The 14,009-nt window shown below is 31.3% G+C and overlaps 1 protein-coding gene across 1 annotated transcript; it reads right to left on the reverse strand.

Annotated features, from left to right (window-relative positions):
* Positions 1 to 1,434: 1,434 nt before the first annotated feature.
* LOC113384764 (glutamate [NMDA] receptor subunit 1) lies at positions 1,435 to 10,712 on the reverse strand. Its single transcript, XM_026622523.1, has 13 exons — positions 10,638 to 10,712; positions 10,111 to 10,332; positions 9,841 to 10,043; positions 9,472 to 9,645; positions 8,892 to 9,153; positions 8,546 to 8,762; positions 8,137 to 8,420; positions 7,841 to 8,075; positions 5,029 to 5,177; positions 3,359 to 3,516; positions 3,002 to 3,174; positions 1,827 to 2,080; positions 1,435 to 1,758 (listed from the first exon to the last, which is right to left on the reverse strand). Exons 1-13 carry the CDS (start codon positions 10,695 to 10,697, stop codon positions 1,492 to 1,494), a joined length of 2,658 nt encoding a protein of 885 aa, XP_026478308.1. The 5' UTR covers positions 10,698 to 10,712; the 3' UTR covers positions 1,435 to 1,491.
* Positions 10,713 to 14,009: the final 3,297 nt, after the last annotated feature.

The raw sequence follows: 14,009 nt of genomic DNA on the forward strand, positions 1-14,009 counted from the left end.
AATATGAATAAGTTCTTCCAAAGCGATACATCAAATAAAAGGTAATAATTTATGAATCAATTTTTAATTTTCCATTTCAATTTTAATCTTTTTTGACCGCCAAATGACTGATGATTTTTTTAACTTATTTATATTGAGAGTCCATAACCGCTGAACCTGCCTTCCCAATAATTTAATCAGTTCTTCATCTTGTCAATACAAGTAAAATGTTTTTTGAATTATTGAAATCGGACGCTCTGTCCTCTTAAAAATTGAGTTACCGTTTTTGGTACTTCTTGCCCCGTATCTTCGAAAGGGCGAGACCTACTTTCGCCAAAAACTAATCAGCACGTCCTCTTATTAATACAAATCGAATGTTTTTTGAATTATTCAAATCGGTTGATCGGTGTTCCCGAAATCGTCGACGAAAATTTGTATCCGCACACACACACACACACACACATACATCCATTTTTTCTAAGGTATGCCAAAATGTTCAAAAACCTTTGAAACGTAAAGACATATAAATTTTCATTTTCGATTTTTTTGCGATGCAACCAATCAAAAATCTATTAAGTTCTAAAATTACAAATTTAAAAAATCGTCAAAAATTGTGCAAGAATTTGCAAAATTACACTAGTTCTAGAAACAATCTTTTTAAAGTATAAGCTTTAAAAGTTTCCATAAATAATAAAGTTTTATCCATAAATCCATAGAAAAAAGGAATATGCAGTTGTATAGATTTTATGACCATTTTATTTACAATAAATATATAACTAGAATAACAGCATTATCATAACATATATAAACCAATTATTGTTCCAACATAATTTAAATTATAGTAATGATAATATTAATTTTATAAATAATTTTCTGTCTTTTATAAATAGATATTAATTTAATAACATTTACATGATAAAATGTACATATATCAACATTTATTAAGAGGAATGTGTGAATTTTATATAGTTCATCATACATAATATCTTTATCATATTTTAGTACTTAAAACTTGGCAGTAATATCAATTCAAGTAAAATATTTGGATACTTTGGTAAAAAAAATATTGTTAGTATATTCCCAATTGCATATATGCAGAATGTATACATATATAATATTTAAATATATTTTTCTAATCCAAATTATTCATATTCTTGCTCTAATATAACATATCTAAGGATTTTACTTGAATTATTTATGCAACTTATTTCAACTTATTAAATATTTTATTTAAATTTGTTGTTATGCTTCATCAACAAGTCGACTTTGTCGCCAAAGTTTTGGAGACAAAAATGTTTAAAATTTATTACAAAAGAACAGTGTTTTTAATAAGTACCTCATTTTGTAAATTATATAAAACTAACGCAATTTTTGGTTCTAGTAAACAATTTCAACTTTCAAGTTGATTCGTAATTCTGATATTATCATATAATGATAGTACACCAAAGGTTTCTTCTTAAATATTGCTAACATGATACTTGTAAATCAGTACAAAATATTTCTTATAAATCTCTACACCACAAGATGACTCACATCTGCAGTATAAGCAGGCATATATCTTGGTGAGGGTTGTATACCAAGTTCCTCTAATCTTCTCTGTCGCAAATCGGTGTCCGTTGCCCAGCCCTTGTCCAAAATACTTCTTGGAGGACAAGGTCGTAAGCCCAACAGTCCAGGACTTCTGTCCACGGCTAAACTTATGGTGGTTGTTGAATCGTTCACTCCATTGGATTTGATACGACGCTGGGCTGCTATTGAAGCTCGTAGCATTTTACGTTTCTAGATATTAACCGAAAAGTTTAGTACATTAGGGGTATCCAAACTTCTTACCTTATATATTTAATTACCTCTATTACCCCTCGCCATTTATCAGCTGCATGTCTTGCTAATTCCATTCTTTTTTGCTTTTTGATTTGATGTTTTTTATATGCCATTTCAATAACTATCAAAAATATTCCACCGACAATACCAGCTCCGACTAAGATAAAAACGCCTGCCATATTTTTTAGTCCAAGAGTATTCGGCGTTTTTTCAAACTGCTCGCATTGCAAAACATTACGTTGAAAAATCCATTGGTTATCTAGCGATGCCATGAAACCACCTAAAAAATTCAGATCAAGCTTAAAAAACGAACATATGGTCTATCAAAAATGGATAATTAAAAATGTTTCTTTGGAAGAGAGTCTATTAAATAATTCAAATGATTTTTATAGTAAAACTAGCAAACCCGACGAACTCCGTTTTGCCACCAGATGGTTTCGCGAGAAAGATGAAGAAATTTTTTGTTTGTTTTATATTTGAAAAGGAAAAATTTGATTTTATTGCACAACAGTAATGAATTTATTTCGATTACAAAAATGAAGTGTTTTTTAGTTGAACTTCTCTAAGTAAATGAAAGTGAATCGGCAAATTATCCGTTTCATTGAAGTGCTCTTTGGTAAACCACATTTTTTGTTTTTTGGTCTGACGTTAACACAAACAAAGCGGATGGTTTTCCAACTCGTGAACAGGCAACATATAACTGCCTATGTGAAAAACAATGATTTTCTAAATAATCTATTTGAAATTTATCCCGCAAACACTAAGCGATTGGCCTTGCGACTTGTTATTGCGAACGCAAGGCGAACTGGAAATTGCAATCGTTTGAAGTTAAACGGAAGACCTGTCGGAATCATTGGTATGTCACCAAATCGCCAGCAATTTTTGATTGAATGGTGAAATTCAGTGCGTGTACATCATTATTCTTTGCGGCAAGAATTGCTCGTTGTTTTAACCAAGCATAATTCTGATAATTCTCACTAATGTCATTAATCGAAATTTTAATTACGGTGCTTGAAATTTCAGCAATTTGCATCAAGGCACGATGCCATGCACCACTTTTTTTAGCTATGAACCGGAGCCCGAGACCTTTCCAACGAATGCAAAATTGTCGAAATCGGTTTGTGCGTTCTGGAGTTATATCGTCAGGAAGGAAAATCCGACTTAATTTTATATATATGTAGATAATCAGTAATGTTCTTACTTTCATGGAAATCTAAAATAGCCAGAGTAACTGCGTCCGCCCAGGGCGATCCTTTTTGAAGTCCTATTCCATACCCTGATCGCCCAAAGAGTTCTCCAGCAGTCACCAATTCACAATCTTGTGCCGCTTCGAACTCCAATCGAGAGGAGTCCCAGATGAACGCCATCAATTTACTAAAAGACGAAAAGCACAGTAAATGCGTACCAGTTGTAAAGGTGTAATAAATAATAACTGAGATATATATATAACTAATAAATCAAGCTAAATTGCAAATCCATTATTAACGACTCCAAGCAACTCGTCAGTCACGGATTATCATTTTCCGTAATTTGTCACATGTGTTTTTAGAAATCTTACCCAATTTTAACATCCTGTATGGCTCTTTCGGCAGTATCATAATTATTCGCTTCCATAGAGCGGTACATATTAGACAATTCCACCTGCCTTCTGAAGTACATGTCCACAGCTGATCCCTTGACCGTTGCGCAAGTCAAATTCTCCATTGTGTTACGAAGCTGTTTGATTATAATAAATTATAAAGTAATTAGACAATTGCAATAAAAATAATTTGATACAAGGCCAATTGGGTTCAGTTAAATCAAATAAATACAAATTTTGGAAGAGCAAATGAAGAAGTACAGAATTATTATATATAACACAGGCCTACAAAAAAAATTTTTTTTTCGTTTGATGCATCAAATGTTAGAGCTCTTATAGTATTTTTTGCGCTGATTTCAAATCTGCAAACCATTTTTTGTATTAGCTCTAGTTTGGAACTTGGAAAAAAGTTATCGAAACCAGGTCCATTCTAGGTCGTCACGGAAAAGAACTTTTCACAGTGACAACTAATGTCCCAACTAAGGCCGAATGGGTCTTGTAAGTTTGTATGTACGAGTAGGCATATCTCATTAAAATAACATTCTAAATTGTATTTATATTATGTACTTTCATTCCTTATATATCATATATATCATATCTTGAAAACTAAAGCTCATAGAAAAAAACAATGTCATTTTTGAAATCAGCGCCCCAAATATACTTAAAAACAGCATTAAAATCGCACTATTTTCTTTGTTGGACTGTAATCAATGTAAAAGTTTATGAATCAGTCTATTAAAAATTTTATAATTTGTGTATTTTTGTAAAGTTGTAAATGAAATTATATTAATTGGTTAATTGTTGGCCATTTTTTGACAGTGTTATGTGAATAGTATTGTGATTGCTTTTTTATTCTACGTATCAATGGAGCACCATCGAAAACGTATTGGTAAATTGATAGTGTGTTTTTTAATAAATCAGCTTCTACATGAACCAGATAGGAAGAAAATTTTAGAGAGAAAATTCATCAGTCATTCAAAAGTTATCAGATATTGATACTCTAATTTTATATTGTTATATTTATATAATAGATAAATCTTCAAACAACAGAAAGCTATTTAGGATATAACCAAAAGAAGATACTGCCTTAATATCCTATAATTATATAATGAATCTCTATAATTTAAACAATAGCCATTATTTTATCAAAAAAATAAAATATATAAAAAATGACAAATATCTACTTGATGTTTCTATTATAATATGTGGGTTTTTGCTAAAAATATGCATAGTTTTTTTAATAAGTTATTGAAGCTAGTATTAATACATAGAGATTTGATAATATGAAACAAATAAATTCATACAATGTAAAAAGGGATTTTAGAGGTTTTAGATTATTGAATGAAAATAAGTCTATCAGGAAAACATTTTAGCAAAAATACCTCAATTGTGCAACCAAATACCTCAATTGTCTGAATAGATGATGTGAGAAGCATAAAAGATATTTATAGATATAAGTATCAACACGAGAACAAAAATAACATCACATTTCGGGATAGGGGTGGCACGACTTACTGCGTCATCATTGTCGTTGAATTAATTTGCTGAAAATTTCTCGATAGCCAATTCTTAGGTAAGACAAGAAAGACTAACGTGACCAAATAACAAAGTCCGTTGTCTCCCGTCGAGAATGGTGTATCGTGACTTACTCTGGCGTCATTGATGCCAGTCAACTTGGTCTTGGGGCGTTCCAGCACGAGGAAGGCGGCCAAATTGGCAGTATACGAAGCCACAATGATCATAGCGAATCCAGCCCACACCATACCGAGTACCCTGGCCGAAAAGCTGCGCGGTGTGCCTACAATAGTTGCAGTGATATTGACAAATTAAAGGCGTGCAAGACTACAGGCAAGGCGCTCAGGCGACAGCGACGCAATCACATCATCGCACAGCCATTGATTATTGATTGTTCAGCAGCGGATCAAGACGAATGAATAATAGTGCACTATGTTCGTTACATACATATCGATTTTTGATCACATCCCGATCACTATTGACTAATTTCGTCGCCAGAAGCTTTTTAGGATATAATTTTCAAAATTCCAGAATTTAATCCATGTTGACTACTATGACTAATGAAGTCTTAAGGGGGTATTCTACTGTAGAGGCATGAATTTCGCCCGATTTTTGAAACGCTGTATAAAGGAAACAAATAATAGTTTTACTATCGATTTTTTTATCATTTGTTTATTGATATTTTATTATTACATAAAAAAATTATTAAAAAAAAATTAAAATTCACAAAGTTGTGAGCAGTCAAAGTGGGGGCTCAAAAAAAAGAGGGTGTCCTGGCGTGCATGATTCCAACCCTCCTGGTGATCCGAAACATAAAAAATAGATGGATCTTAATTATTATAGATGCCGCTATCGTATGACCCTTGGATAAGTTAAAAAAAAAAATTGTTCGAATGGCGGCAGTTTGAAAAAAAAATTTTTTTCTTATGTTTTTTTAACATTTCCGAATTTTTAAAAAATACTAAGTGGAAAGTTATAGTTTTGGGCAAGGTCCACGCGATAAAGCGATATATAGAGAAGATCCTCTCCAAATTTGAAGTAAATCGGTTCATTAGAACTCGAGATATCCTAACCGCCAGCTCGAAAAAAGTAGTTCCGAGAAAAACGCGTTCAAAGTTTTGAGACAAGTCGGACCCGAACCGAGGCCACGTCACTAAAACGGCTATAACTCAAGAAATAATAGTGATTTTGAAAAATCCTTTTAATGACATATTTTTGAATAACTAAACTTTGTAAATGTAAAAAAAAAATTTTCGATTTTTTCAAAATTCTACAGTAGAATACCCCCTTAAAAGGGCATCGGTTCATTGCCATACGAAAAAAGCTATTAATGTCATTTTAAAGGTTCCTTTGGAAAAAAATGATATACCAATTTTCAACTTTCTGCCTCACTATTTGGGGGGCGTTCATTAATTACGTGAGCGAGTTTTTAAAGATTTTTGGACCCCTCTTTACCTTGGTGGGTGATATTCAAAATTACCTCCCCCCAAACTTGATAAAAATTACATAAATATATATGAAACGAACTGTGCACTCTGATTGCTTACTACCGATGAAAAATGTTTAGAATTTGCACAAGAACACATTTTATGTGTACTCTATGCAAACACCTAAATTCATAGTTTCACAAATCATCAAAAAGTAGTATAAAAGTTAATATCATTATTATAAAAATTATATATTTGAATTTGTGAATCTACAAATTCAATTTTATGATAAATACTGCGCGGCTTTTGGCAGCTATATAAATTTCTAAAGCTTTTGCGATTTGAATTACCACTAAGTTTCATAATTAGTCATAATAAAATACTGTACGCAACCACATAAAAAACTCTGAATGAACAATATAAAAAAATTGAAAAAAAAACTCGACTGAATATTTATGTTTCAGTATTTCATTAAAGCATTTATGTTTTATAAATAAATTTTTCGTTTCTATGAATAAAGAGCAATAATATTATGTCGTTATGATATGATAATTCTAAATAGTCATACAATCACACATGTAACTACATATATTTTATTAAATCAATGAATCTCTATATTCACTTAAAACCGTCTCAATTTTTCTAAAATATTATCTAATGTATTTCTAACAAACAAGCATAGACGATATCAAACTCTAACTTTCTAAGCAGCAAAATTTTAAGAATAAATTTTAAAAAATATTCCATGCCATAAATTGCTGATATTTATTTCAAACTATGTGTGTTGCTATTTAGAACTACTAATACATATTTTATATATCAGTTACAGTATGTTAATGTAATCATACCATTTGTATTGCAATTAAAAAGCGCATTCTGACTCTAATTAAAATGAACTTTGTAATAAATATGCTGAAAAAAATAGCCGTGCTATAAATCTAATAATATTACTGATTAATAGCTAATCATTGATTTATATACCTATGATAAATTAAAAAAATTATTTTTATTATTAGATTTATGTTCAAGCGCATAGCAATCATTCCGTAAATTATGGTTTATATTATACGCAATCTTATCATTTGGTAAAAATCGCATATAATATAATTATATTTCATTATCATTTGGTACTGCTATTTGTATTTGAATTTTCTATTTAAACATGGCTAAAATTTCTTTGTCCTATATTAATGACTTTATTGTTAAATATCTAATATGAAGAAAGCTGTAAACCTGACAGAATTGTCATTTTAAATTCAATTAATAATTTTATAAGTTTAACATAGACTTTTAGTTTAAAGTTTTAATATAGTGTTTTAGCAGTCAGAAAATAAAAAAAAAATCGATATAGGGCAAATTTCAAATCACATGTTGTCCACACAAAAAAATTGGAACTAATAATGTAAACCAAACAGTACAGTAAATAGTTCATTTTAAAAAAAGTCTAGAAAAAAATCCAAGTACCAAACGATAACCATATTCGACCAAAAGTAATAAAAAATACTAGGGCTCCGCTAACCTTCCCCAATTCCGCTGTTAAGCAGCACGCCCCACGCGAACCAGATCGCGCTGGACAAGTTCAGAGCGTCCTCTTCAGTACCATCAGTGTTTGCCAACTTAAATCGTCCAAAGGGTGAAAACCTATCCAATAGGTATAACACCAGAGCCACTACGTGTACGGAAACCATAACCAGTATCCATAACGTATTACTGAATGGTTGCAAGAAAGATACCAAGGTGGATGATCTAGAAGGCTAGAATAAGGAAAACGTGTAAAAACCAATGCACAAGTATTTGTAGATGATATATACATACTTTCTTTTCCAATATCGTAATTCCCTGGTACTTGAATGGTTTGCTAAATTCTATAAACTCTGCTCGTTCTGGATTTATGGTTAGAGGAGCTACTATCATATCTGCTCGTTCTGCAACCAGTTCACCAATTAAACCAGTCCATTCCTTTTTCGTAGTATTTTTTAGAACGTAGTTTCCAAATTGTCCATCTGGAGACAAAGCCAAGCTAAATGTGAAGTTGATCGTTCTGGACAATTCCTTCAAAAGATCTATGCAGAAACCTCTGCAGCAATAAAGGCCAGCGGCTATGTAAAAATAATAACAAACAATTAATATCAATAGTATATAGATAACTATAATATATATAACAATATAATATATTTATAAGTATAATTTTTATTTATAAGTATAATTATGATTATACAATTACCTTTATCGGGAGTATTATTAAAATGTGGACATAGAATCTCGTCTTGAATGCAATGGTCAGTATCTTCATTTAATCTTCTTGCATAAACAAAAGGTTTCTCTTCGATTGTCAGTACCAATAAATGTGTCGGTATCATGAAGCCTTCTGGTTTTGTTCGTACTCTTCCGGGCCACAATATATTATTTTCATCCAGCCGGAGGCGCATACGTTTTTGTTCCTGATAAAACAATCATATAGCGAATTTAGGACTTTTTAGATAACTTTAGATACTCTTTCCAAATTTGAACTCAAATGATTCAGAATGACTTGAATCGTTGAGTTTAGATGAAATGAAACTTATACTTACAACATTATAATAATAGTGCCCAACCGCCTTATGTTCCTTTTTCTCAATAACATTAATGATTTCATATTCAGCAAAAATTCTGTCGCCGTTGTCGTCGAATGCAACTTTTCCAGTTGCTCCATTAAGAAGCACCTGCTTCCTGATATACTCGAATAAGACGCGCCCGGACTCCCAAATGGATCCGGATTTGTCACAATCTTTTGGTGCCTCTGTTATCTCTTCAGTTTGGTTCATATCACGAATAGCGGACGCCAACACATATCTAGTAAATGGGTCAAAAATTGTAGAACATTCTTAATATATGACATTTCATATTCACTGCCACTGATAGTTTGATTATTTAGGAAGAGTTGTAGATCATAGATAATTTTATCAAATTGGAACATCAATCTAGTAATACAGTTTTTGGGATCAATATTATTCTTACACGCAATATTTTTCGAGGTTTTCTCTATGTAAAAATCTATTGGTATGAATACAAGAGCTAAAACGTCATTAAATTTTTGTGATGCTTAATTGCATTAATTGCAATGTATCGCTGTTAAAATGGTTAAATAGCACATATAAAATTTGTACAAACATGCTGTCTCGAATGTGTGCTTCCTCGCTGGTAGCGTTGACCAGTTTGAGCCCAAGAAGTCCTTCTGGTGCGTTTTCCGCGTCCAGTGCCTGCTCCGTCACGATCCAGACGTATCCATTATCTGTCATATTTAGTCGTGCTGCATCGCGGAATATTACTTCTGCGTCCGTTTTTCTAGACAAATTAGTTTAAATAATATTATTATGAATCAGAAAAAATTTCAAGTGGTTTGTTAACCAATTGGTAAAAGGAACCAGAAACACACATACCAACAATCGATCATCACTCGTTATCTATTATCATCACTCATTACCATATAATCCCTGAATTTCTGAAGATTAATTTCATAGATCCAATATTTATTCTTACCCTGCATACATCAAATAAACTCTAGCTTGAGCATTTTTCATTTCCATCAACTGTTGTTTGAAACTTTCTAAACCAGGTTCAAATTCTATTACAGATTCCACGATAACTTTAACTTCCACATCGTCTTCAAGATTTTGCGAAGTTGTTTGGAATCTACCTAACAAGGCTCGACCATCGGAGTCCGAGCTATGAATGAAAATAACCTAAAACCAAATGAGTGTGAAAAAAAACCAAATATTTAATAGAGAACTTTCATACGTTCTTTATTACCTTCATATAGTTAAAATGTTTGAGCAATTCAACCCACACATCGGCCTGATGGGAATAGGGTGGCACTGTTCGTAGAAAAGATACATGGATGTTTTTATCAGAAAATGCTGAATCTCTCGATGAAATTCCAATTACTGGAATATGGTAGAAACCACTTGTATATGAAACAGCAGCCGGTGATAAATCTCCTGTCAATGGATGCGAAACTACCACGGCGTATACCTGGATGGGAAATAGAAGTCATAGAGGGCATGGGCTCCAATTGGTAAGTAAATGGTTTATGTCATTTTATAGGTTTTATCGAAAAAATTCGATACACTGATGTTCAATTTCATAATAACCGGATATATATCATTTATTCCAAATTTATTCCAAGCCATTAAATCATTTAAAAATAATTTTTTATATTGTTACGAACGTGTGGGTGCATTTGTAACAATATAATAATATTTTTATTTCAACAGCAAATTTGAATTTTGTAAATAGAAAATATTCAGAATTTTAAATACTCTATTTAAATTACTTACCCGAACTGCAATAAGATGTTTACAAACATTCAAGGCTGTTCTTATTGGATTCGGATCCATCAATATAGCTTTGTCATAATAAGTTACTCCTCGAGGCACATATTGTTGGTCAAAGTTTAAATGCTGAAATTTTAAGAACAAAACTTGTTATGTCTCATAATGCATTTCATCAAATTTAAATGTTCATCAAATAACAGTCTTGAAAAAAAATCAAATTACATCCATTTCAGGTGCATTCTGATTAATGTAATATATTTGATACCTTTGGTTATGGTTGACTTAAATTTTGAGCGATTCAGTGATTGAAAGTGTATCATTATAACTTTACGATATCTGATATTATATCTGGTACCCTAGAACTAGGTATGAGACCAGGCATTGACTATATATAAGTATGAGAAAATAATTGGTGTTCTGCCCAAAGGCTAATGATAAGTTCAATTTCGACTCGAAACGAGAAAGTATAATGCCAAGGAATTTCCATTGTCATTTCTTACACAGTGCCTAAATCGGCTATTAATGTGTAGTGAAAGTAGAAATCACTACTGCATGATATCAGGATATGTAACTATATATATATGAATAATATCAGATAACAAGGTGTTTTTTTAAAACAATGTTGACTTCAAACAAAATATAATTTTTGTTTAATTAATTAGTTACCGCGATGATTTCCTTGAATTGAGCTTGGCTATCATTGTTGCTGAGTACACCTCCGATATTGTAATAAGTTGGGTTGCCAGCGTTGACCACCACTGCCAAGGTGCAAACAATCAGACATCCTCCGAACAGTCCCGACATTTTGACCTAATTAGTAAACTAAATTTTAATACACGAAATTAAGTTTTTAAATAATTAATTTAAAAACTAATTTCACCTTTCTTAATTGCATAAGCAAAATTGTAGATGTTCATGAACATTCAAGATTTTCAAGACACGAAAAAAAAATTGAATCTTAAATCTTAAATATTTTTTTTAAGTTTTTGTACGGTAAAATTAATTGTTCTAGTTAATTTGAACGTTCCTAGTAAATACAAAAATATATTCCAAATAACAAAAGCATTTTGCGAATATTTATAAAATCTCATTGCCAAGTGATGTTATTACTAATGTACAACACAAGATCATTTTAAACAATTAGAGATTTACAAAACAAAATATTAATATACATGTTAAATTATTCATTATATTATTAATTTACATGGTAGTTGAAATTCCAAAGACAAAAAATAACAAAAATAAGTAGCATTAGCTATTATCGATTCCAAAAACCAAATCCTATTTTCAATGTATGATTATATCACATGCGCACACTTCTACAAACAACAATTTTATATACAATTATTATTATTATTATTATAAGTGATATCTTACCCACTGTTGAATTTCCTTCTGGAAATATTTATTTTAATATTTTCGACATTTTGTCACAAAACTGTGTAGTGGGCGTTGGCAGCTGCCACCCTTTGCCCGTGAAGAATCTCCGAGCGGATTCTGCGCTGGACCAGCCAAAAGCGCGCCTGCGTTTGAGATTTGTCTTACCCGATTGTAATTGAATTAGGGTAATTTACAATTCGTTTATTTTATTTTAATACCATCTATTTATAAGTTATCCTACGACAATGAATTTCTTTGTTTTTATATTGCCCTATATATATATCTATATATATTAAATTATAGAGTTAAAATAATGGTGTAAAAATGAAATATTGACATTTTGTCAGAAACATACAGCGCAAGTCAAGCATCAGATAAAAACAACCACTGGAAATTTTAAATCGTAAAATTTACATTCATCATTTCTTATTTTGAAAAATAAATTCACATTTTAAAGAGATTGTATAGAACCAAGTTAATAACTTCCAATTGTCCTAATAGATAAGAGGTGCATATTAAATAAAAATTCAATTATAACCGAAAATTTATCCCAACAAAAGAAATTTTTACTAAACGATTTTTTAGAACTCGAATTATCAAGAAACTTACTAAACAAACGAGCTTGATGGTCAGCTTGCTGATAACAATCTTAAATGAAAATATTTGTAATAATAATGAAATTAATTAGAAAAATAATTTGAAAATTTAGTATAATCATAGTTAACCCTAAATAATAATAAGAATCGTTGTCAATAAGCAAATCATAATGACTCATTGGTATTTGGTAGTTTTTAAAGAAGTCATACATCGTTGAACATACTGCGTGTTCTTTATTGCATGAAATCACACAAACAGCTGTATATCTACACAGACATATATATATATATATATATATATATATATATATATTATAATTACAGTATAAAAGTGAAAATTATGAATTAGCTCACAAAAATAATCAAGAAATATAGCGTTATACATGACTTGTGTGTCTTGTTAGCTGCACTAATAAACTTAGTGGGCGTCCATTAGTCACGTGATTGATTTTTAAGGATTTTTTCTTTCCCCCTTGGTGATACGTGGTTATATTCAAAATTACCCACCACATATTAAAAAAAATCAAAAATTTTACCATTTTTAGTTACGAGAAAAAATGGTAAAATTTTTGATTAATTTTGAAAATGTTTGGATTTTTTTTTAAATTTGGGTAAAAAATAAATACACGTCATATTTTACTACATCCCTTCCTCCACCACGTGATATTTTGTAATTTTTTGTCAAGCCCCCCTCTCTTCCCCTAAATAACTCACGTGATTTATGGACGCCTCCTTACATGAACACCTAGCTGCTCTACATGGAATCCTATTAGAATATCATTTTCTTAAATTTGACCAAAAAATTCACTAGTGGGATGGTGTTGCAAAAGTTATACCCTCGATCTTTTCCTGTCCAAGTTTAAAAAAACAAAATTTGGAAGAACGAGTTGATTTCAGAGTTACCAGGCACTCATCTGTCGACAGATTTTACATTTAGCTAGTGGGTGAATATTGTATAGAAATTCATTGGCTCAACTTTTTTTGTCGCTTACTTTTCTATTTTCTTGTAAAAATGCTATCTACATATTTGTTGCTGATTAGACGTACATACGTCCACAATTTCTTTCACATTTCAAATTTAATTATTTAAAACTTGCTCTTTGATCCTATAAACTTAGGTAACCTAGCTAGGCACCCTCAAAGCGGTGTGATGATGACCTAGTATAGTAGGTTTTTGTATGGGATGGTGTGGCAAAGTTGAGGGTGTTTTTTGTTGTGTGGTTGAGTTTTTTTGTATGTAAAGTTATGTGTACGAGTGAGTTTGTGTAAGAAAGTTTAGTAAGTTTTTGAGAGGTGATTTGTATTTAACTGACTGAACTAGTGACCTGTGATTGAGTCAGTGGCGTGCCTAAATTAAATGAAACTAGGAGAGTAGTATGAATAGTGTGGCTGCAGGGTG

This window comes from Ctenocephalides felis, unplaced genomic scaffold (genome assembly GCF_003426905.1).
Source record: "Ctenocephalides felis isolate EL2017-DRISC unplaced genomic scaffold, ASM342690v1 CF-g0.4_SCAFFOLD_03571, whole genome shotgun sequence".
Classification (NCBI taxonomy): domain Eukaryota; kingdom Metazoa; phylum Arthropoda; class Insecta; order Siphonaptera; family Pulicidae; genus Ctenocephalides; species Ctenocephalides felis.

Bases quoted from the DNA above. Each gene is read 5' to 3' on its own strand.
- LOC113384764 (XM_026622523.1), bottom strand. From the start codon at position 10,697: ATGGATCCGAATCCAATAAGAACAGCCTTGAATGTTTGTAAACATCTT. The intron at 9,646-9,840 runs GTAAGAATAAAT...TAATTTGTCTAG, and splicing joins GTTTATTTGATGTATGCAGG to AAAAACGGACGCAGAAGTAA. The intron at 8,076-8,136 runs GTATGTATATAT...TCCTTATTCTAG, and splicing joins TTACGATATTGGAAAAGAAA to CCTTCTAGATCATCCACCTT.